Raw genomic sequence first — 18085 nt, 5'->3', positions numbered from 1 at the left:
GTGCTTTGCTCTTTTTTGAAAAATAAACTATGAAAAACCACATTCAGGATGAAATACACACATTAAGATCACAAGGTTCTGGTTTAGATGCTCTTGTTTGTGTTTATGCTTCATTCTCTTTCATCCAGGGTCTCTGAATTGATGCAATTTCACAGGTCTTCTTAGCCACTGAGCATCAATTTTATCTGAAGGACAGCTGTGAATATTTAACCACACTCACACACTTATAACAACATTTAGATCATCATTTTCTTTTTTTCAGACTATTTTTGTGAGAAATTTTGAGAAATTTGCGTTCTGAAAACAAAAAACAAACAAAAATCCTCTACTGTTTCATATTTCAATTTGGAAGTGTACTTCATCTGTTTAAAAAAACACAGGGGGATGCAAATTAAGTAAACAATAATGGAGGAGACTAGACAAAAATAGCTAGTCAGAAGATAGTCAGCTGCAGTTTCTTATGTAAGTGGAAAGCAGATTTTACAGCAACTCACAGACAACGTAGCTAACTGAAAAGCTTTTTGAGCGAGAATCACTTGTTCCTCCTTATTAAAAAAGAAGAAACATCCAAAAATCTTAAATTTGAACCCAGTTAACCACAGCATTGCATTAAGAATACTTGACTGACTTGGTTAAGACCTTAAAAGTTACTGCTTGTCCTATTCTCTATCTGTAATTTAATCTGTGTTAGGCTACGTCTGTAGCTGCAACTCAGGAAAAAGATCTTTAGATTTACTAAAGTGAGTTCTGTAAAGGCATCAGCCTAATGGCATTAATAGGATTTTCTAACATAAATCAGAAAATAATTTAGAAAGGTCTAAAAATTTCATGGCCCTGGTCATCCTGAATAGATGAACCATTCTAGTTGCCTCAACTCCTAAAGATCATCCCAGAATAAGAAAAAGGTTCCAAAAGAGATGACAGAGATTATGAGAGATATGGAAGAGATTCACTGCAAAACTGGAATGTGCAGCCTAGGATTCATTCTTCCCTTTGCAGATCGATAAGAGGAAGGTGATTGTCATGGAAAAGGTAAATGGAGATCAATTGTTCACTGTTTCTCTTCACAGAAAACTAGGGAACATAAAATGAAATTATGAGATAGAATTCTTCAAAAAAATGTTTCTTCCCCTAAGACTTCAGGCAATGAACTCATTCTAGAGTTGCAGACAGTAAAGTCTGCAAGAGTTCAAATGTGATTCTATTCTATGATTTTAATATGTGTTCAGAAATCCACAAGGGAAGAAAAAAAAAAATCTGTCAAAGCCTATTAAACACCAGGTAACATTTCTGCTTCGGAAGTCTCAGAGCAGCAAATCTTCAGAGGTTGGGAGAGGACACTAGAGAATTATCACTTGTTCTTAGACTTTGCTATTCATAGCTACCAGACAGATACTGGATTGGACTTTATACCAGTCCTTTGATCCAACTCAGTGTGTTAATAGCCAGAGAAGTTATTGATATTATAACAGAAGTACATAAACCGGGAGAAATTCTCTGCAAATGGTTATCCAGATCTCTTCCCAGATCTTCCCATTGCATGTTTGCAAAACAGAAATGCAAATCACGAGATACAAGAGAACCACTTCCATCAGCAGCCCACACATCCCTGGCTCAGCCCGAAGCCGCACAAGTATCAGGTGACACTCGGATACAGGGTCTACTGCTGGCATAGAAGAAAAAAAACAAATATGACCTTCACGCCCCAAAGCTATTTTGATGGAAACTAGCCTTCTTTTGGCCTTTAATGTTCTCACCCAATATATGCACAACCATGAAATTCAGTTTGAAACTGAATTAGGCAAAATAGGCTCTGAATTTAAAGCACAGACAAGCCCTGAATTAAGGCATCCCTTAGAATAACTTAAATAGAAGTGAAATACAAAAGAGCAGCATTAGGAGTATAATGGGGCATAAAAGAACCTTTGTGCACCAACTGCATTTACATTCTGTGCATTTTGGCAGTAGCTGAAGGTTGTAACTTATTATTATTGTCCAGTGTGTTCCAGATTTCAGAAAAACATTTTAATATCTGTAAATTCAGTCTCTCCACAGAGAACTTATGATTTATAATGTCCACAATGTATTCTCTATCTTCCAGGAAGATTAAAGTGTTCATCAAGCGGGAATCTTCAGAGCAGAGTGATGACAATCTGAGTATCTCTGGAAGATGCCTACTGTTAAGCCTAGAACTGAGAGAGCAAAGAGGACACAGACAGAACGAGAGAGAAAGCAGGTGCTTTTACCCTGGAATACAGTCGATGGCTGCACCACCACAGATTACTCTTCATGTTTTACTCAAGGTTTTCCAGGTCTTCTTCAAAATAGGTGTGAAAAACAAACAGAAAACATCTGTTTTTTGTCTTTTTACATTTTGTCACTATGTTAATTACTGCAGGATCATCATGCTTCCCTGAATTGCATGTTTCAGTTCTTAAAATGCAATGAAACTTGTTCTATGTCTGTCTGTTCTTCTAAGCTAACAGTTCACCAAGTTTTCTTTCCTCCTACATCTTCTAAAACAGTAGAACAAAGGTAAAGGAAGGGAAGCAAAAATAATATAAGAAGAGATCTTGAAATCAACATGACCACTTAAATGACAAAGTAACATTTAAGACTAGTGCAAAAAGATGAGATGAGGTCCCACAGCCTGATAGAAAGCATGTGATCCATGACCCTGAAGTCGACAGAAGCCTTCCATCCAACTTGGGAAGTTTAATAGAAGCCCATACAAACCACCTGCCTGTAAAACTTAATTTCTGGTCTTGAAAATGACATTCAGAAATTCCTATGGGGTTATCTATGTTGCAGATTAAAGTACTTCTCTCTCCTGGCACTGTAGTAACACACATCCAAACAACGGTCTCAAAAAATGTGATAAACTACAGATAAACTTATGTAAACTTATCACAGCCCACACAACAAGTTTCCCAAGCCAGAATGAAAGGACGAAGGCTGTAGAAATTGTCTAGTCTTTAAGAGACACTCCAGCGTGAGGATGATCTAGCGTGATACTAGATGTGAGCATAAAAGACTCGACACCCTGAGCAGGGATACTGGCTAACAGGTACACTGAGTGTATATAATCCCAGGGAGAGGAAAAACTGGATCTGAGCAAAACACTGCTTCCAGTCAATGGAAATGCAGATTCCTGCATGGAAACATGGAAGTTCTCAGCAGTTCAGCTAAGCAGACAGAGTACACAAAGACTGCACTCAAACAGTACAAAAGTCAACAGCTGGACAACACAGCATTACTCACTGTGGGAGGGGAAGCAGCATTCTAGACCACCACCCTTTCTAATATAACTCGTCAAGCTAGAGCATAAACGTAGAGCATAACGGTAGTGAAATGGCTGCAACAGGCTGCTTTTCCAGATTGAGAGCTGCTGGATTTATTCAAAACAAATCAATGGTGACAGCTTTGAAACTGTTTTCCCAAATGATCATCAACAGTTACCTATTCTCTTTTCTGATGACTATAAAAATAGACTTTATTGCTTTTGAAAAACTTTTCCAGTCTAACAAGATGCCATCAAACCTAGTGGAGACTTATCTTATGATCTGCTGGATTGGAAGAGCATTTTCAAAAGCAGCTATACCAAACATCTCGAAAGGCTCAGCAGCGTCATCACTTACAGTCTGCAGACCCTGGGCCTCTGCAACACCAGGAGCAAATGGTAGGAGCACTTTGTCTTCAAGTCAGAGGTTAAGACAATGTTTGCTTTTTAGTTTTGAATGAACATCGTAAGAGCAGAAGTAAATGAAATAGGTATTGCTTATTAGACCTTGCTTATCGCTTCATTGCAAGGTGTTACTTCAGGATAGTTTTATTTTAGTCAATCTTATTTTCTTCCCCTATATAATACTTTTTCTTTCTCTATTTAGATTTCAAACCTTGCTAACAGTCAGAGTTCCCCATCACAGTCTTTCCAAATTGACACATGGCACCGAGGTGCCCGACCCAGGCCCAAACAACCTCTCTTGCTCTAAAGGTAACGTCATTGTGCTTCTCAGTGGGGATATTCCTCGATTCAACTGATAGCATTTTACAGAGTGAGGGCAAACAATGTTAGCTAAAGAGTGTTCACACAAACCGCTTCACCGGCTGGCAACAGCTACCTGCAAAGAGCAGAGGAAGGAACCACGCAACCGCACAGTTATCTTGATGGTGCGGACAATAACATTTCAGAAATGGCTAAGAAAGGATAAATATACCAACCCTGCCACTGGACCACAAAGATACAAATTCATTAGACGCTGACTATGGTTAAAAAATAATAAAGGAATTTTAAGCATTAAGATCAGCACCACAGTACAATATTTTGAATATTTTATAAATCAAAAATGAAATATTAGTTACCAACCTTAATGCCAAAGTGTAGGTTCCAGGTTGCCGTTGGCTTTCACGAATGAGATAGCTTCCCTCTGCAACACTTAATAACCGGTCAGCTTCCTCCCTTGAGATCATACCATGGAATCTAAAGAACAGAGACATTTTGAAACACACTCCTTTTCAAAGTTTTAAATCACATTTTCCTCTTCTTTTGAAAAGAAATGGCTATAAAAATGACTACTTTGCAGGAACATACCCATTAATCTAATCTCTCTTTCAGCCTACATTTGACTGGCTTTAGCCAAAGTCACTTTAAATGGTTTAGAAAGGCTCTGCTTTATCTATGAAACAAGCTTATTGCTTTAAAAATAAGCTTCCATCAGTTTAATATGTGGAATTAAGTCAATTTTCTGCTGCGGGCTTAATGGTTTGTGCCATGGTACGCAACACAATATTTTGCAGCACTCAGGGACATTATGTAATTTGCTAAAATCTTGGGGATTACACATGATCTCAGCAATTAATGGTGAAATAACCCAGCTATGCTGCATAATTCGCACCAGAATGAACACAAAATCTGTTTTATTTCGACACACTAAATCTAACCATCATTGCCATAAAAATGTGAAAATACATAAGTATATAAATGTATACACATATATATACACATTACATTTCTATTACATGTATGTTCTACTCTTTTCTTTTTTCCTACCCAAAGAGTTTGTTGCAAAAGCCAGCCTCTAAGTTGGAATAAGTAACCATTTAAAACGACAGCAAGATGCATTTTCCTCAAGGTAGCACTTGATACTACTCACATGTATTGGAAAATGCATCTGTAATTTTCAACAGGCAAATTACACTACTGTAATAAGAATCTGATACTGCAAGGACATGGAGTTGCAGCAGCCTGGCAGAAATAACCAAGCTGAGGTGAAAATGCAGTGACTGCTCATGATGCACCAGCCAAATGGGAGACCTGACCTTGCCAGGACTGTGCACATGGAAAGCCTCGCCAGCCCCGTGTCCTTCTACCGGGAAAGAGGGAGAGGAAACTCTGGCGGCCCGAGTAAACACTTGCTGGGATTTCTCTAAGTGCTACAAACCAGTAAGTCACCTGCGGATATATGTTACTTACTCTCTTCCATAATATTTGGGTCTGTTCTCTACCTATTGAAGAAACAAATGGAAAAAACAGTGATGTTACAATTTAGTAAGTATATCAACATAGGAAACATGCTACGAACAATACAGTAAAATAGAAAGGAATATAAATGCGCTTCTAAATGCATAGATAAAAATCATTTACCAACCAAGGATTTTCCTGGGGGGAACTGTGATGTGAAAATACACTGTGAAAATGAACACAGCACTTAGGGAAATGTCAGCTTCTAGAAGGCCCAGAACAGTGTGTGAAGGAAAGGACTGCCCCTGTCACGCATCACCCCTGGGGCTTCGCTCATACAAACTGGAAGCATCTAAATAGTGATTGTACAAATTAAAAAAACAAAAAAAACCCCACCACCGTTTCTTGGGTGTATTATGGGCACTCCAGGATGCTGATAGCGGAGTAAGGAACTGCAGATCTCCTACAAATGAGCTCAGTAGTCTAAACCACCAGATTATCCTCCCTTGCCAAATTTAATGGAGGAAAATCTTTGGGGAATAAAATTCAACAGTTATGCAACCTGAACTGCAAGAGTCTAAAATGATTCAGCTATAAAAATGCAAGATATTCACAGCAAATAATCATCTCTGTTTCATTTTCCTATCTTCCCAGAAAAATGCCTTATAAATTAAAAGTAGCTCTTTTCTCCAGTTGTCTCAATAGAATGTAAAGTTGTCAGATGTCCAAAATATGGAAAAATATGTCTTGCCATTTAAAAAATAATTCTTCAATAATCCCAGGAAATAAAAAAAACATCATGACGGTTTATTACTTTAGAAAAATAATGCCACCTGCAGACTAATAATGTTATATATATATATATTTTTTTTTCCTTCAACACAAGAATGGACCAGCATGGTAATTGTTTTCAAATATCCTGAAGAGACTGGATCATTTCAAAAATGGGGAAAAATTTTTCAAGATTACCAGAAAAGTTTATCGAGTCTCTATTTCTTCAAGAATTTTAGGCATAAAATCATTTCCACTCAACTGCCTAAACAAGCCTAAAGATAAATGAATGCACAAGTCCCTGTAAAATCTTGCGTATTTTCTTGTTAAAAGTAACTTTTTATTCCACAGGAAACAAAAAATATGAAAACAAAAAGGTAAATATATTTTATTATTATACAAACCTGCAACAATTCATATCTTCACAAGTAAAGCTAAGTTTTAGACTGTCAAGACTCAAGTTTATTTAAAAAAATAAAATAGGAATCTTGTCACAACTGTCCTATACAAATAATTTTCAGCTTAGCAACTTAGACATAAAAGTACGTTTAGCACTTTTCCATCTCTTTTCTATCTTTAACTATTTTTAACTGCACCATAATGGGGCTTTCTGTGTCCTTTTGGATTTCACAAAATCCCTGCCGCACTTTATTTCCATAACTAACTGGAGGACCCAGTATGTGATCACTGATAGCTAAAACAAATCCACCCAGAGGCTTCTAATGGATCCTCTTTAGCCTAATGCTCATACTCCTCAGCTGTAAGTAAAAGATAAGTCAAAACATGAGCTGGATTGGACCCAAAAGCCCATCTAAAAAAAGCACTGTTAAACAGAAAGGTAACTAAGACTGTTAGCTGAAACCACACCCGGCTGCACTCTGCAAGGGCCTCCTTGTTTGACAATATTTTGGGGTGCAGTGTGGGTTAGCATGAGTCAAGGCAGCCTTGTAAAGGTGTGAAGCCAGCATAAGTGAATCTATGCACAGGTGAAAGGGGCAAAGTCAGCAAGCGCCTTCCAATGACCGGCCCTTCGGAAAGGAGCGTCCTTACTATAAAGCCTGGGAAGCTGTTCTGGGTGAACACTGAAAACAGCTCCAGCGCAGAGGCGCGTTACCCTCTCAGCCTACGCTGCACTTGCTGACTATTCACAGAGGTCGTTCTGACAAGACTACACAAGGCCGCTGGGTAACAGGTTTGTTAACTGTTAGCACTGCATTAGGATGAAGGAAAGAAAATGGCAGGAATTTCAAACATCTTTTCATATATAATTATTTAATATTTATCTCATATGACATGACATCCAAGGATTTTCTAAATATGTACATGCACATGCATATATACATACAACATAAAAAAGTATGTATTATATATACATATACAATAATACACATTATTTTTGTGCATATAATATTATATACAAAAGATTTTTTTGTAATAAAATATAAAAATAAATCTTACAATGAAAATAAATACAAGATTTTATGCACAAAAAAAAATCCAGGAAGGAAAAAAAATATAAACTGGAAATAGTTATAATATATATGTGACCCTAATGCAGAAATCAAACATCCTTAAAATGTTATAGTATCATCAACTTTGGAATTCATAAGCGAACATCACACAGTGTTAAAAGCTTCAGTTCTGCTGCACCTTCACAGTAAAAAAAAACTCCTTGATGGACACAACGCTGTTGTTATCTGAATGTAACTTCACTCGTCTGAGTTACTCTGATATGAAACTGGAGTAACAGAGTGGAAACTTCAGTTATCTGTACTTGAAAGCAATTTCACATAAAGTAGGTCATTCTGTTATCTGCATCTCCGAGAATCAGCAATTGTACAACATGTGTCTTTACACCTTAAATGAAACATCTTTTTTTAATGGTGTAATTTCCAAATACTCTTTAACAAGTGTTCTTCCCTCTCATCATCACTCTTGCTTATTTCAAGAAATGGAACACAATAATGCAAGAGAAGTAATTTATGTGCTAATACATTACCAAATTACAAGTTATTCCTTTCCACTGACCTCTTGATATTATCTGGACCAATATTCTCTTCCTAATATTTATGAATTTGTTTATACAGCTGAATGATTCAACCGCTTAGGAAAAGATCCTGCTCCCCACTGACTCGAGCATGGCTGCTAATAGAGCCCCAGCTGAGAAAGAGCAGATCACAAAGCTCAACACCAGCAGGAGAGGCTGAGACCACAGAGAAAGGTTAAACACATTGCTACTCACTGAATGTATTTGCACTTCAGATTTGGCTCAGCTGTGCGAAATGTTCAATACTTACAGTGAAAAACACTGTTAGATTCATTATAATAAAATTAATGTAGAAGCAGGAAAAGGAACAACGATAATGTATTATTTCAATTTTACCTCTATTAGTTAAACATAAGCTTCAAAGAGTTGTATGTTTTGATAAATGGATTCTTCAAGAAAATGTGCTTTTAATATGTTCTGTTCTGCAGTTAAGTATCTGCAGCTGAGTGATTTCATATGGCTTTCTTATTTATCTCAACTTTTACTAACTTTTTTCTCAGTCCCTACGATAGTGTTTGTTGTACAGATGCAGGTTTACTCTGCACTTCAAAGGCTGCAATGAAACTATATTAAAATCAAAATGTCATCTTCTTTCTTTGCTCCCCCTTGCACAGAAACAGTTTTACACTTAATTAAAAGGTTGTTATATGCCATAATTTAATTTTGAATAAATTCATGGAAATTTTACATTACAGCCAACAATGCATCCCCAGTGCTGACAGGACTCAGGAGAGCTTTGACTTGGGGCACCTTGTGCAGGTTGTCCAGTCGCCCTCCCGGATTCTAAGGGACTTTAGGATTACAGAATCAGGTCAGGAAGACCTCTCTAGGTATGAATGCTATAAGCTGAGATACCCTCTGAGGAGGGTATCATTTGTTCATGCAGGACACAACTCAGCCATCAAACTGTTCTCCCCACAGCAGTCTAACTTTTCAATTTGACAGCTATTTCAATTATATTAATAGCTAACAATTTTATAAACAATAGTTAAAATGGTCAGAATAAGCTGTATTTGAAGAAGCTTCACCAATGCTTTTACCTTTTCACGTCAGGCAAATGTATCTTGTTTGATTCTGAAAACAAAGTAATCTGGGTCTTGTCATACCTGAAGAATTTCCATCATCCCAGATACAAGAGATTTTTAATATCTAGATACTGCACACACATTTATATCTCTTATTCAACTTGATAAGCTAACATTGTTCTGAGAAACATTATAAAGGAGAACTTGGTATAAATTCTGCTTCTGACTTCTCATCACCTAGGGTATAAAGACTACGAAAGATCTCTCTGCAGTCAAACTGGTATGGAATATAATGCCAACATTATATCCCACATACTGAATATGCTGAACCTCCTCAAGCATTTTTCATTTTCACCCTGAGCTGGTTAGACATATGTGCTGTGCATATCTACATGCACAACTGTTGCAATCATTACTTTATCTGCTGCAAGACTTCCAGAACCTGTGTATCATTCTTCCATACAGCTATATCCTGCTCAACTGCAAGCAGCTATAGCTCCACCTTTTATAAAAATCCAAATCTATCAAATTAACAAAAGAAGACATGAGTGTTTCCACTATGTCAAATATTCACTTCCATTAAATCACTACTTTATCTTAGAAGTTGGCAGAATACTTGGTAGAATCACATTTGGGCATTTGAAAAGTTGACACTGAAATGCCTGTTTAATTCTCCACTGTAATCCTCCTTATGATCTAAACTGCAAGTTATTAGTGTTCCTGACAGTCCTACGGCCCCCTGTTTTTAATACTACGTCAAAATAAGTAACATATTTCAAAGATTAATTTCCCTTCTCTTAGCACATGATAAAAATGCTTATATTTTATGGCAATCATTTAATAACTTCCAGTGGTTATTCAGTATGAGTTGAGTTTTGTAATATTGCTTAACAAGTCAAACCCAACGTTTCAGCCTGCTTGGAATGGAAATGGATGCTTCCCAGACCCCCAGCCAGAGCCACAAGACAGATGCGGGTGTGAGCACAAGCTTGCTGGCGTGGGCACGTGCGGTACCAGTTAGAAGTTCTGAGGAGGTGCCAGCCTTCTGCAACACCATGGAGGCACAAGAGCAATTCAGGGGCTACCCCAATAGCTGACCCTATGAGTAGATCTCAGTTTCTGTGTCACTGCCTATCAACAGAGTCCTACTGTTTCTGCTTAGGATCTTAACTGCCGTGGCTCTGCATAGTTCAGCTGCTAGGATTAATAAGCCCAAGTGCTCTGACTCAGAGCAAGGAGAAGAGATTTCAGTCTCCTGTCTGCTGATTTATTGCATGCAATTAGCATCAGTATGTGTAAGAACAAATATGTTTTCTCTGCACCATTCTGCTCTTGCTTCAGTGAACCCCCAAAGGATCAGAAAAATCATTTCCAATTATTTAAAAACCAAAACCAGTAAATGATATTCAAAATGTTTTTAAATTCTATTTTTAAATGAAATGGTACTAGTGCCCTGAAGGCTACTTACTCTTATCACAGTGCCAATCTCCCATCTAATGGCTGTTTGCGTTGCACAACATTAAGTACAGACTTGCAATTAGTTGGCTGTATAAAACATTGAATGTATATGACACCCACCTCACGAGTGCAAGTTATCCTTCTAGGATGAGGAGCTTCCTGTTGCAACTGATATACTGAGAGAACACAGAAGTTAAATTGTGATTAATACAGAATCATTAGGCATTTTAACGTGGAACTTTGCTGTTTTTGCACAGGGACACATATACCCCTGTCTGCAAAGTTATTTACAACTGGTTAGAAAAGAGTGTTGATATTCAAACCAATTGACAGAGCACTACAGAGTCACTGGGTAAGCTCAGGCAAGCTTTACTCATGCAGATCAGAAAAGAAACTGGATAAACAGAAAAATAAATTTAATCATATGTCAGATCATGCAGGTGTCATACTTTCTTCAGTAAGCAGCTGGAGTCTCCTCCTACTATGTTGGGCACGCTTTCAATCACCAGAAATCTGTTGAAACTTTACAGGAATTACTCAGAAACTTGTGGAATCAAACCCTCTAGCTTTCACCACTACTCTTTCTGCACACAGTAAAAAATGGCCTTTGTAGATCTGAAGTGGAGTAGCGGTCAAAGGTGCAAGGCCCAAATTGTGGGTCCTTACTCATATCTTCTACTGCCTGTCCCTCATTCTCCCCTCTTTTTTTTTTTTTTTTTTTTTTTTTGGAAACAACCCTTACCAGGCCAGTTGTAAACTTAATGGTACTAATGTGCTGACATAATAACACAATGCTATCAAAGGAAGGACTCTCACCTTCTTCCACGAAAGGCGTTTGCTTTGATAATTCACCTTCGAAATGAGGTTGTCAACACTAATGTAATATTTGAATACTACTCTGAAAACTACCTTTCTGTCATTAGCACTAACACCAAGGTCTGTTAACAAATGCCATCATCTCCTTCAGATAGCAAGACCATACATTAATTTACCCAGTAAGACTTGACTTCATTGTGCTTCTCATTTGATCACAAACCTTTTCTACAGATGGAATACTGTATTAATGTTCCAAATTACATGAGAATGGAGAAAGTGTCAGAATGCCTGGAAAAATGTTTGGAAAAATTCACTCCCTTTTGCTCCACACAAGAACACCAACATTCTATGTTGATGTTACTGAAAAGCAATTCATATCACTTGGTGATACTATAAAAATATTTTTTGCTAGTGATGAAGAATAGCACATCAGTGTAGAAACCAGCAACCTTCATTTCAATCATAGCAAGACCACTTATTTGCCTAGCACCCAGATGCTCTAGATCCCCTTTAAAATGTATTTGATGGCACTAGCCCTGGTTGGTGTCCAACTGCAGAATCAAGTGGAAAGTTTAAAAAAAATCACGAAGTGAATATGGGTGTTTCCACGGAGAATCACCATCAGCATGCTCTGTAGAAATTGGCTAAAAATTGCTTATCCTTTTCCACCTTTCTTTAAGCAAGGCTAAAAACAGTTTCTGGAAGAAACTCTTCGGTAGACACTACCTTTCCTCTTCTTCCTCTTGAAAGTGCAGCAGGTAAACTAGTTAAATTACAAAACAGGCTCCCTATCCTCCTCCTGTAATTGATGCATGCAGTTCAAACTGCTCGGCACCAGCTTCCTTGCAGTAGCTGTTGCCAGGGCAGTCAAACAAGACATTCCTCTTCATCCATCATGAGACAGGAACATAATCAAGCTCCATGATTGTGCACTTAATTCTAAATTATGAAAAAGGCTCACCATGGTGAGCCATGATGCTGCAGGAGAGGGGGTACCCAGCGCGTTTGCACATACCCCAGCCTTCTGCTCCTGACAAGCTGCCAACGGGGCATTAGGAGCACGTAAAGATTACAGATGATGGCACAGAATGAACTGAACAAGGAGGCAGCGCTCCCCGAGTTCACAGGGATACAGCACTACGGTTCATTAGTAATGCTTGCACTGAAAGCAAAATATACAGAAGCCAGTAACAAGTGTTTCAATCATGATTAATGATTGGAATGAAACTTTATCAACTTTATCTTTTAGCCATTCTCTGTGAGACAAAAGCTTGTTTGCATCATTCTTTGTACAACTGCTTCAATATTAAGCGATTGATGCGCCATATGACAAGCTATTGACACAAGAAATTATGACTCAAAAGGCACTGACAGGCTTCACCACAAATTTACAGATTAATGTCCCTACCCTTTCAGCAATTGCACACATTAGCGGTTGTTAAAAATAGTTCATAATCTAAGCAAAATACTGAAGGATGGACAAATTAAGGCTTTAATATTTTTCTAAATTTAATGCCTTTGAGAATGAGGATAAACAACCATGACTGTCTCTAGATAATAATGAACCCTTTTACTTTTTATACTTCTTAACTGATAATTCTAATGAAAATAAAACTTATGATTACTTTGAAGCACTGAAATGACACATTTTACATTCAAACTTGAAAAAAAAAATCTGTCGAGATACTTACAGTAAGATTTCCAAACAGGTGGTCTGTATTCATCAGTATCTGAAAGAACAATAAAATCTCACTGTTGTGTAAGAAACATTTTAAAACAGAAACAAGTCTGCAGAAGCACTTGCAGACTCATTACGATACATACTTCACCTAACCTGAAGTTACTTTTACAAGTCACTTTTACTAGTTTCATTCCTTAGAATGAAAATGAAGTATTTTTGAAGCCTGATACAATAAGCGCCATGTAAAACCATTTGCAAGATGGCAAACACACAGATCAGAAGCCAAAATACTGAAGATATAGCAGGGGGGAAGTGCATTGTTTTATTATGTATGTATTTGTAAGTCTGATTTAAATCACACTGAAAAGATCACCAGAATTGCTTCTCTCCGACCGCCTAACCCAGCAGTAAGGGCGCTGCAAGGCCCCTGCAAAGCGCCGTCCTTGTCACTCACGGAGCTGCTGGGAGCTGCTCAGTCCTCGCGATGTCCACATCTCCCAGCGCGGCCTCTTCTCGCTGGAGCATTTGCTTTGCTCTGCTCACGTTGGTACCACTCTGCTCTACCCAGCAAACCCCCCGTTTCGCCCTGTCATTACAAGCTACATCTAGGAAGCTGCTTCTTGAGATCTGGACTGTCAAGCATCTCTGCTCTAGATCTCTCGAGCCCTCTGAAGTCAGCCCTTAAGCTGACCAAGTTTTGTTTCGTTTTGTTTAATCTCCCCTTAGCCTAAGTAGCCTTCCTCTGAATACCTGCATTGGTCCCTCCCTCCCACCTACACTCATGTCAAAATACCTCTAGTCAGAGCTTGGGGAATTGATGCTTTCTAGTTTAACGGGCAAAGATTTGCACTGAAGCTACCCAGGAGCACCCCAGCACCCTCCCTACCCTGCCTCAACTACCATTTCACTTTTTTTTTTTTTTTAACCTCATATTTTTCTGCTACATACAAACAGGGCTGTCCTTGTGGACTGCCTTGCTGTTAGCGACTTCTCTAAACACTTATTTCAGGTTAGTATTAAGGCGCTCGGCTCAAACCGCCGTTGCCCAGGATATTGTATTTTTGATCCCTGGGAGGCGCCGCGGATGTGCGCCCATGTCCCAGCACCGGGACAAAACCCCACGGCTGCCGCGAGCTCCTCGGCTGCCCGAGCTCTGCTGCGTCCGTGACAGAGGCACCAGCACCAGACACCTCGGCGGTTACTCACTCCTGCTTTGGTGCTTTTTAATTAAAGCAGTGCAAGTAGATTCATTCCAGAAACATTGTAACGGGATCCCTTGCACTGTAATGCCACATGGGAAAACGGCAGAACCCGTAGGTTTAGTCCCAGAAGGCGATTTCTACCCCACTCGCTGTTGTTTTTTTCCTTGCTATGATTTATTTAGAGGCAACATATGCATCAGTTTGATTTACAAATAAATTATGTAAGTAAAGGAGAATATGCAGTGTATTTTTAAAATATGAGCTAACTGTTAAGAAAATAAAAATATTTTGGCAGTCTACCCTACCTTTGCTTGCACTCAAGCTGTATAAGTGTTACAGCCAAGGGCAGCATGATTATAAAACCGAAAAGCAACAATATTTGTGCCAAAAAAAAAAAAAAAAAAAAACCACCCCAAACCTGGTTAAAGCCAGATATCAGCAGCAGTAACATTCGTATAAGAAACATTTAACGTTCAGAAAGTGGAAGGAATGATTTATGATATGCAGCTGTGCATAAATATTTTGTTAGAAAATCTGCCTGTAAGCTTTACTGCCTTAACGCTGCCACAAAACCCTTAGGCCATCCCCACACGAGGCAATGAAAAACAAAAGGTCATTTCTATTGTAAATTGTAAATTAAAAAAAAAAGTTATCTGATAAAATACTCTAGCAGCAGGTACAGGGCAGGAACAACAGTGCAGGGAAGGGGCTCTGCAGTTTTTGTTCCTGTGCAGGAACTCTTCTAGCATGAAAGTCACTCTGCTGTACAAAACGAAAGAGAATGACTGCTCGCCTCAGATGGGTCTGGTGGCAGTTACCTGTTTTTAGAAGTCAATTGTTGCGGTCCAAAGATTTAGCAAGCTATCAGCATTAAGGAATGCTTAACTAGGAAAAGGGTTTAAATTTCACACAGTGCAGGTTTCCATGTATGACATCTCCAATTAGGCATCCAAAAATATCTCAAAACCACTACAAGACACGATAAGAGACTAAAGAAAATGCTGAACTGAAAATACATTTCTCACTAATGCTGCAGCACCGCCTAATTAGCGCAATAAACTCTCCCCTGTCAGTTCTCAGGTTCTGCTGCAGCCCCCAGCAGTGTGGTATCTAAGCTCTGCTACATGTTTCCAGGATAAGATCACATCGTTTTCTACAAGCTGTACATCACGTTTTACCTTAGCTGTATTTTCTATCTTACACGAAATTGAATTTTAAAGCTGATTTTCCCCAAAAGTTATGAGTACCAAAAAACCAAATGCATAAAAGAATGCCACAAACTCTGTCCAGATGTGATCCTACCAACAGCAGTGAGATTTCTGCCAGCACGAAGGTCCCGCTCACTGGCAAATACATTTTTAGATCAAGCACACTGTCCGTGCACATAAATTGCAATTTCAAACCAAGTCTGGATAAGCTGACAGGTGCTGAATAATCTTCCTAACCTTTAAAAATGAAAACGTTTGATTATTTTCCTCTATTCCAGGCAGTGACAGCTTTGGAATTCTCCAGAACTTTAAGGGGCATGGTGGGGAATGCTGCAGCATACAAGACACAGTCACAGGCCTTTTAGCCTGCAAGAACAATTCGATGCTCCCAAGCTAAGGCCAGGATCGAGCTGGGCCTGCAGACAAGCCCCTTGCCCAGAGCCACGAGAGCTGGTGGGTCACGAGAGCCGAAGGCGCCACTGTGCTCCTAGCTCAGGCACGGACCTGTGTTTGCACTGTATCCTGTGTGACAGACTGCCCACCTCTCAGCGCTTTCCCTGGCAGGGTTTGCGGCAGTCTGCAGCTCCCGCAAGACCTCCGCTCTCACCGGGGTTCCCAGCACCCCGGACACCTCATCCCCGACCCAGGTACCGGCTCGGCAGCTCCCACCCGGCACCTCCCCTCTGCTCACGGCAGCCTTGGGAGCTGCCCAAACCGGGGTGTTTTCTCTCCCTGTGGGGAGCAGAGGCAGAGGATGGAGCCGCGGCTCCGCCGACAGAGCCTCTCCGGGTAGAGCCATCCCGGTGGGAAGGACACGCTCGTGGAGCCAGCGGGGCCTCCTTCGTGCACACAAAGGAACGGGAGCAGAGGGAAGTACGGAGCTCGTGAGGAGCTGTCGGCAGCGAGGGAAGCAGGGAGCAGCACAGGGCGACTGCCACAAGCACACACGAGCACCACAGAAGGGCCTCTGCTGACAGGAAAGTCACACAGCCAGTTAGGAGCAGTTCATACACAGATACAAATGCTCCGAGAGCATCTCGGATTTTTTCCATAAACACAGACTTGACTAATTGTGACACTGCGATGTAGTATTTCCTTTCATTATTTTTGGTCTTTCATGCCCACATCTACTTTATCCCTTATATAATCTGGACAACTTTAGCACTTCCAGAGCGAGCATTCTAACCACGGATACAAAAACCATTAGTATTGCCTCGCACTGTTTAGACTGCTTGTCTCCGTGTATTCCTTTTATAGGAAGGATAAAAGCGTTCCCCTCGAAACGGGACTTTCTATCCCCCCATGGAAGTTCAACCAGCTGTAGGATAGAGCAGCAGTGGCTTAACCATGCACAGCAACCCCATAGCATAGCGCAGAGCTCACTGTGAGGTTCCCTGGAAAATTCAGCTTTCCCTCTCCGTTCCCACACATCCTTCCCAGCAGCAGCAGCTGCAGCCATGTGTCACACCAGGCTACAAGGAAATAACCAGCTCTGCTGACACTGCAGCTTTCCCTCCAAACTTTGTTTTTGTTTGGCAACATCCCATCAAACAGTTCACCTTGTGGAAGAGGGCAGTTCTTAGCCTCGGTAGCAGGAAAGTGATCCAAAGAAGAAAATCGTATTTACTGTTTTCTTACACATGAGTTAAACCCTTCTGTTGTCCTGGATTTGTTCAGAACAGACACAAGAAAACAGGAGAAATTTTTCTCAGTGCTATGGCCTTGGGCCCTAACCAGCAAGTGTGAGCATGTGTTTGAAGATGCTGTATCTTGCTTTGTGTGGTAGCAACGTGTGTCAAAACATAACTCCTGGAGAGGGGCCTGACGAGCCCATCTGACGACCCCTGCAACAGGATTCCTCTGTGTGCCCAAAAACACCCTCTAAAAAACCCCTCCTCAACCTCAAAGGCTTGCTTATTAGCACCTTCCAAATACCCTGGGGATGCGCATGAGATCAGCTGACCTGCAGAAATAGAGCCAGAATTTATTTGCTGAGGAGATTCTCGAGCCACAAAACAGCCAGGAAAATGTTGCTCCCTCCCTGTTTTCAGCACATGAGAGCCAGCATTGCAGAGATGAAGTCCAGCCATCACAAAATGTTTTAGCAGCAGCCAAACAGGCCCTAGCAGTTAGGGCTTTTGTGTGCTCCAACTAAAATAAAGCTCAAATAGCAGTAAGGTAATTAAAGGCTGGATACTGCACTGCCCCAGCCAGCAGGATTAAGCCAGACGGGCTCCAGTACCAGGATTTCAGGGTGACACTTGGCTGTCAGCACTCAGTGCTGATCCAGCAGCGCAGGCAGCATTTCCAGAGGGAAACAGAGGGGAAGGAGGAAGGAGAATTAGCTGAAATAAATTTGACCGAATAAAAACACGACCTAATAGCTCTTGAAAACAAAGAAATCGATTACAAAATG

At 40.0% G+C, this 18085-nt stretch overlaps 1 protein-coding gene across 1 annotated transcript in view; it reads right to left on the bottom strand.

Moving 5' to 3' along the window:
- CHN1 (chimerin 1) overlaps positions 1-18085 on the bottom strand; it is an 89444-nt gene that overhangs the window by 58516 nt on the left and 12843 nt on the right. The window contains exons 2-5 of the mRNA XM_088527040.1: positions 13270-13308; positions 10883-10938; positions 5474-5505; positions 4367-4480 (exon numbers count right to left, since the gene is read on the bottom strand). Coding sequence (XP_088383166.1) covers positions 4367-4480; positions 5474-5505; positions 10883-10938; positions 13270-13308 — 241 coding nt within the window. The remainder of the gene's footprint in view (positions 1-4366; positions 4481-5473; positions 5506-10882; positions 10939-13269; positions 13309-18085) is intronic.

The sequence above is a fragment of the Tinamus guttatus genome, unplaced genomic scaffold (assembly GCF_059628265.1).
Source record: "Tinamus guttatus ecotype Peru unplaced genomic scaffold, ASM5962826v1 Tinamus_guttatus_pri_ptg000260l, whole genome shotgun sequence".
Taxonomy (NCBI): domain Eukaryota; kingdom Metazoa; phylum Chordata; class Aves; order Tinamiformes; family Tinamidae; genus Tinamus; species Tinamus guttatus.
The sequence above is the reverse complement of the archived record's forward strand: the minus strand, read 5'-3'. Positions and strand labels throughout refer to the sequence as shown.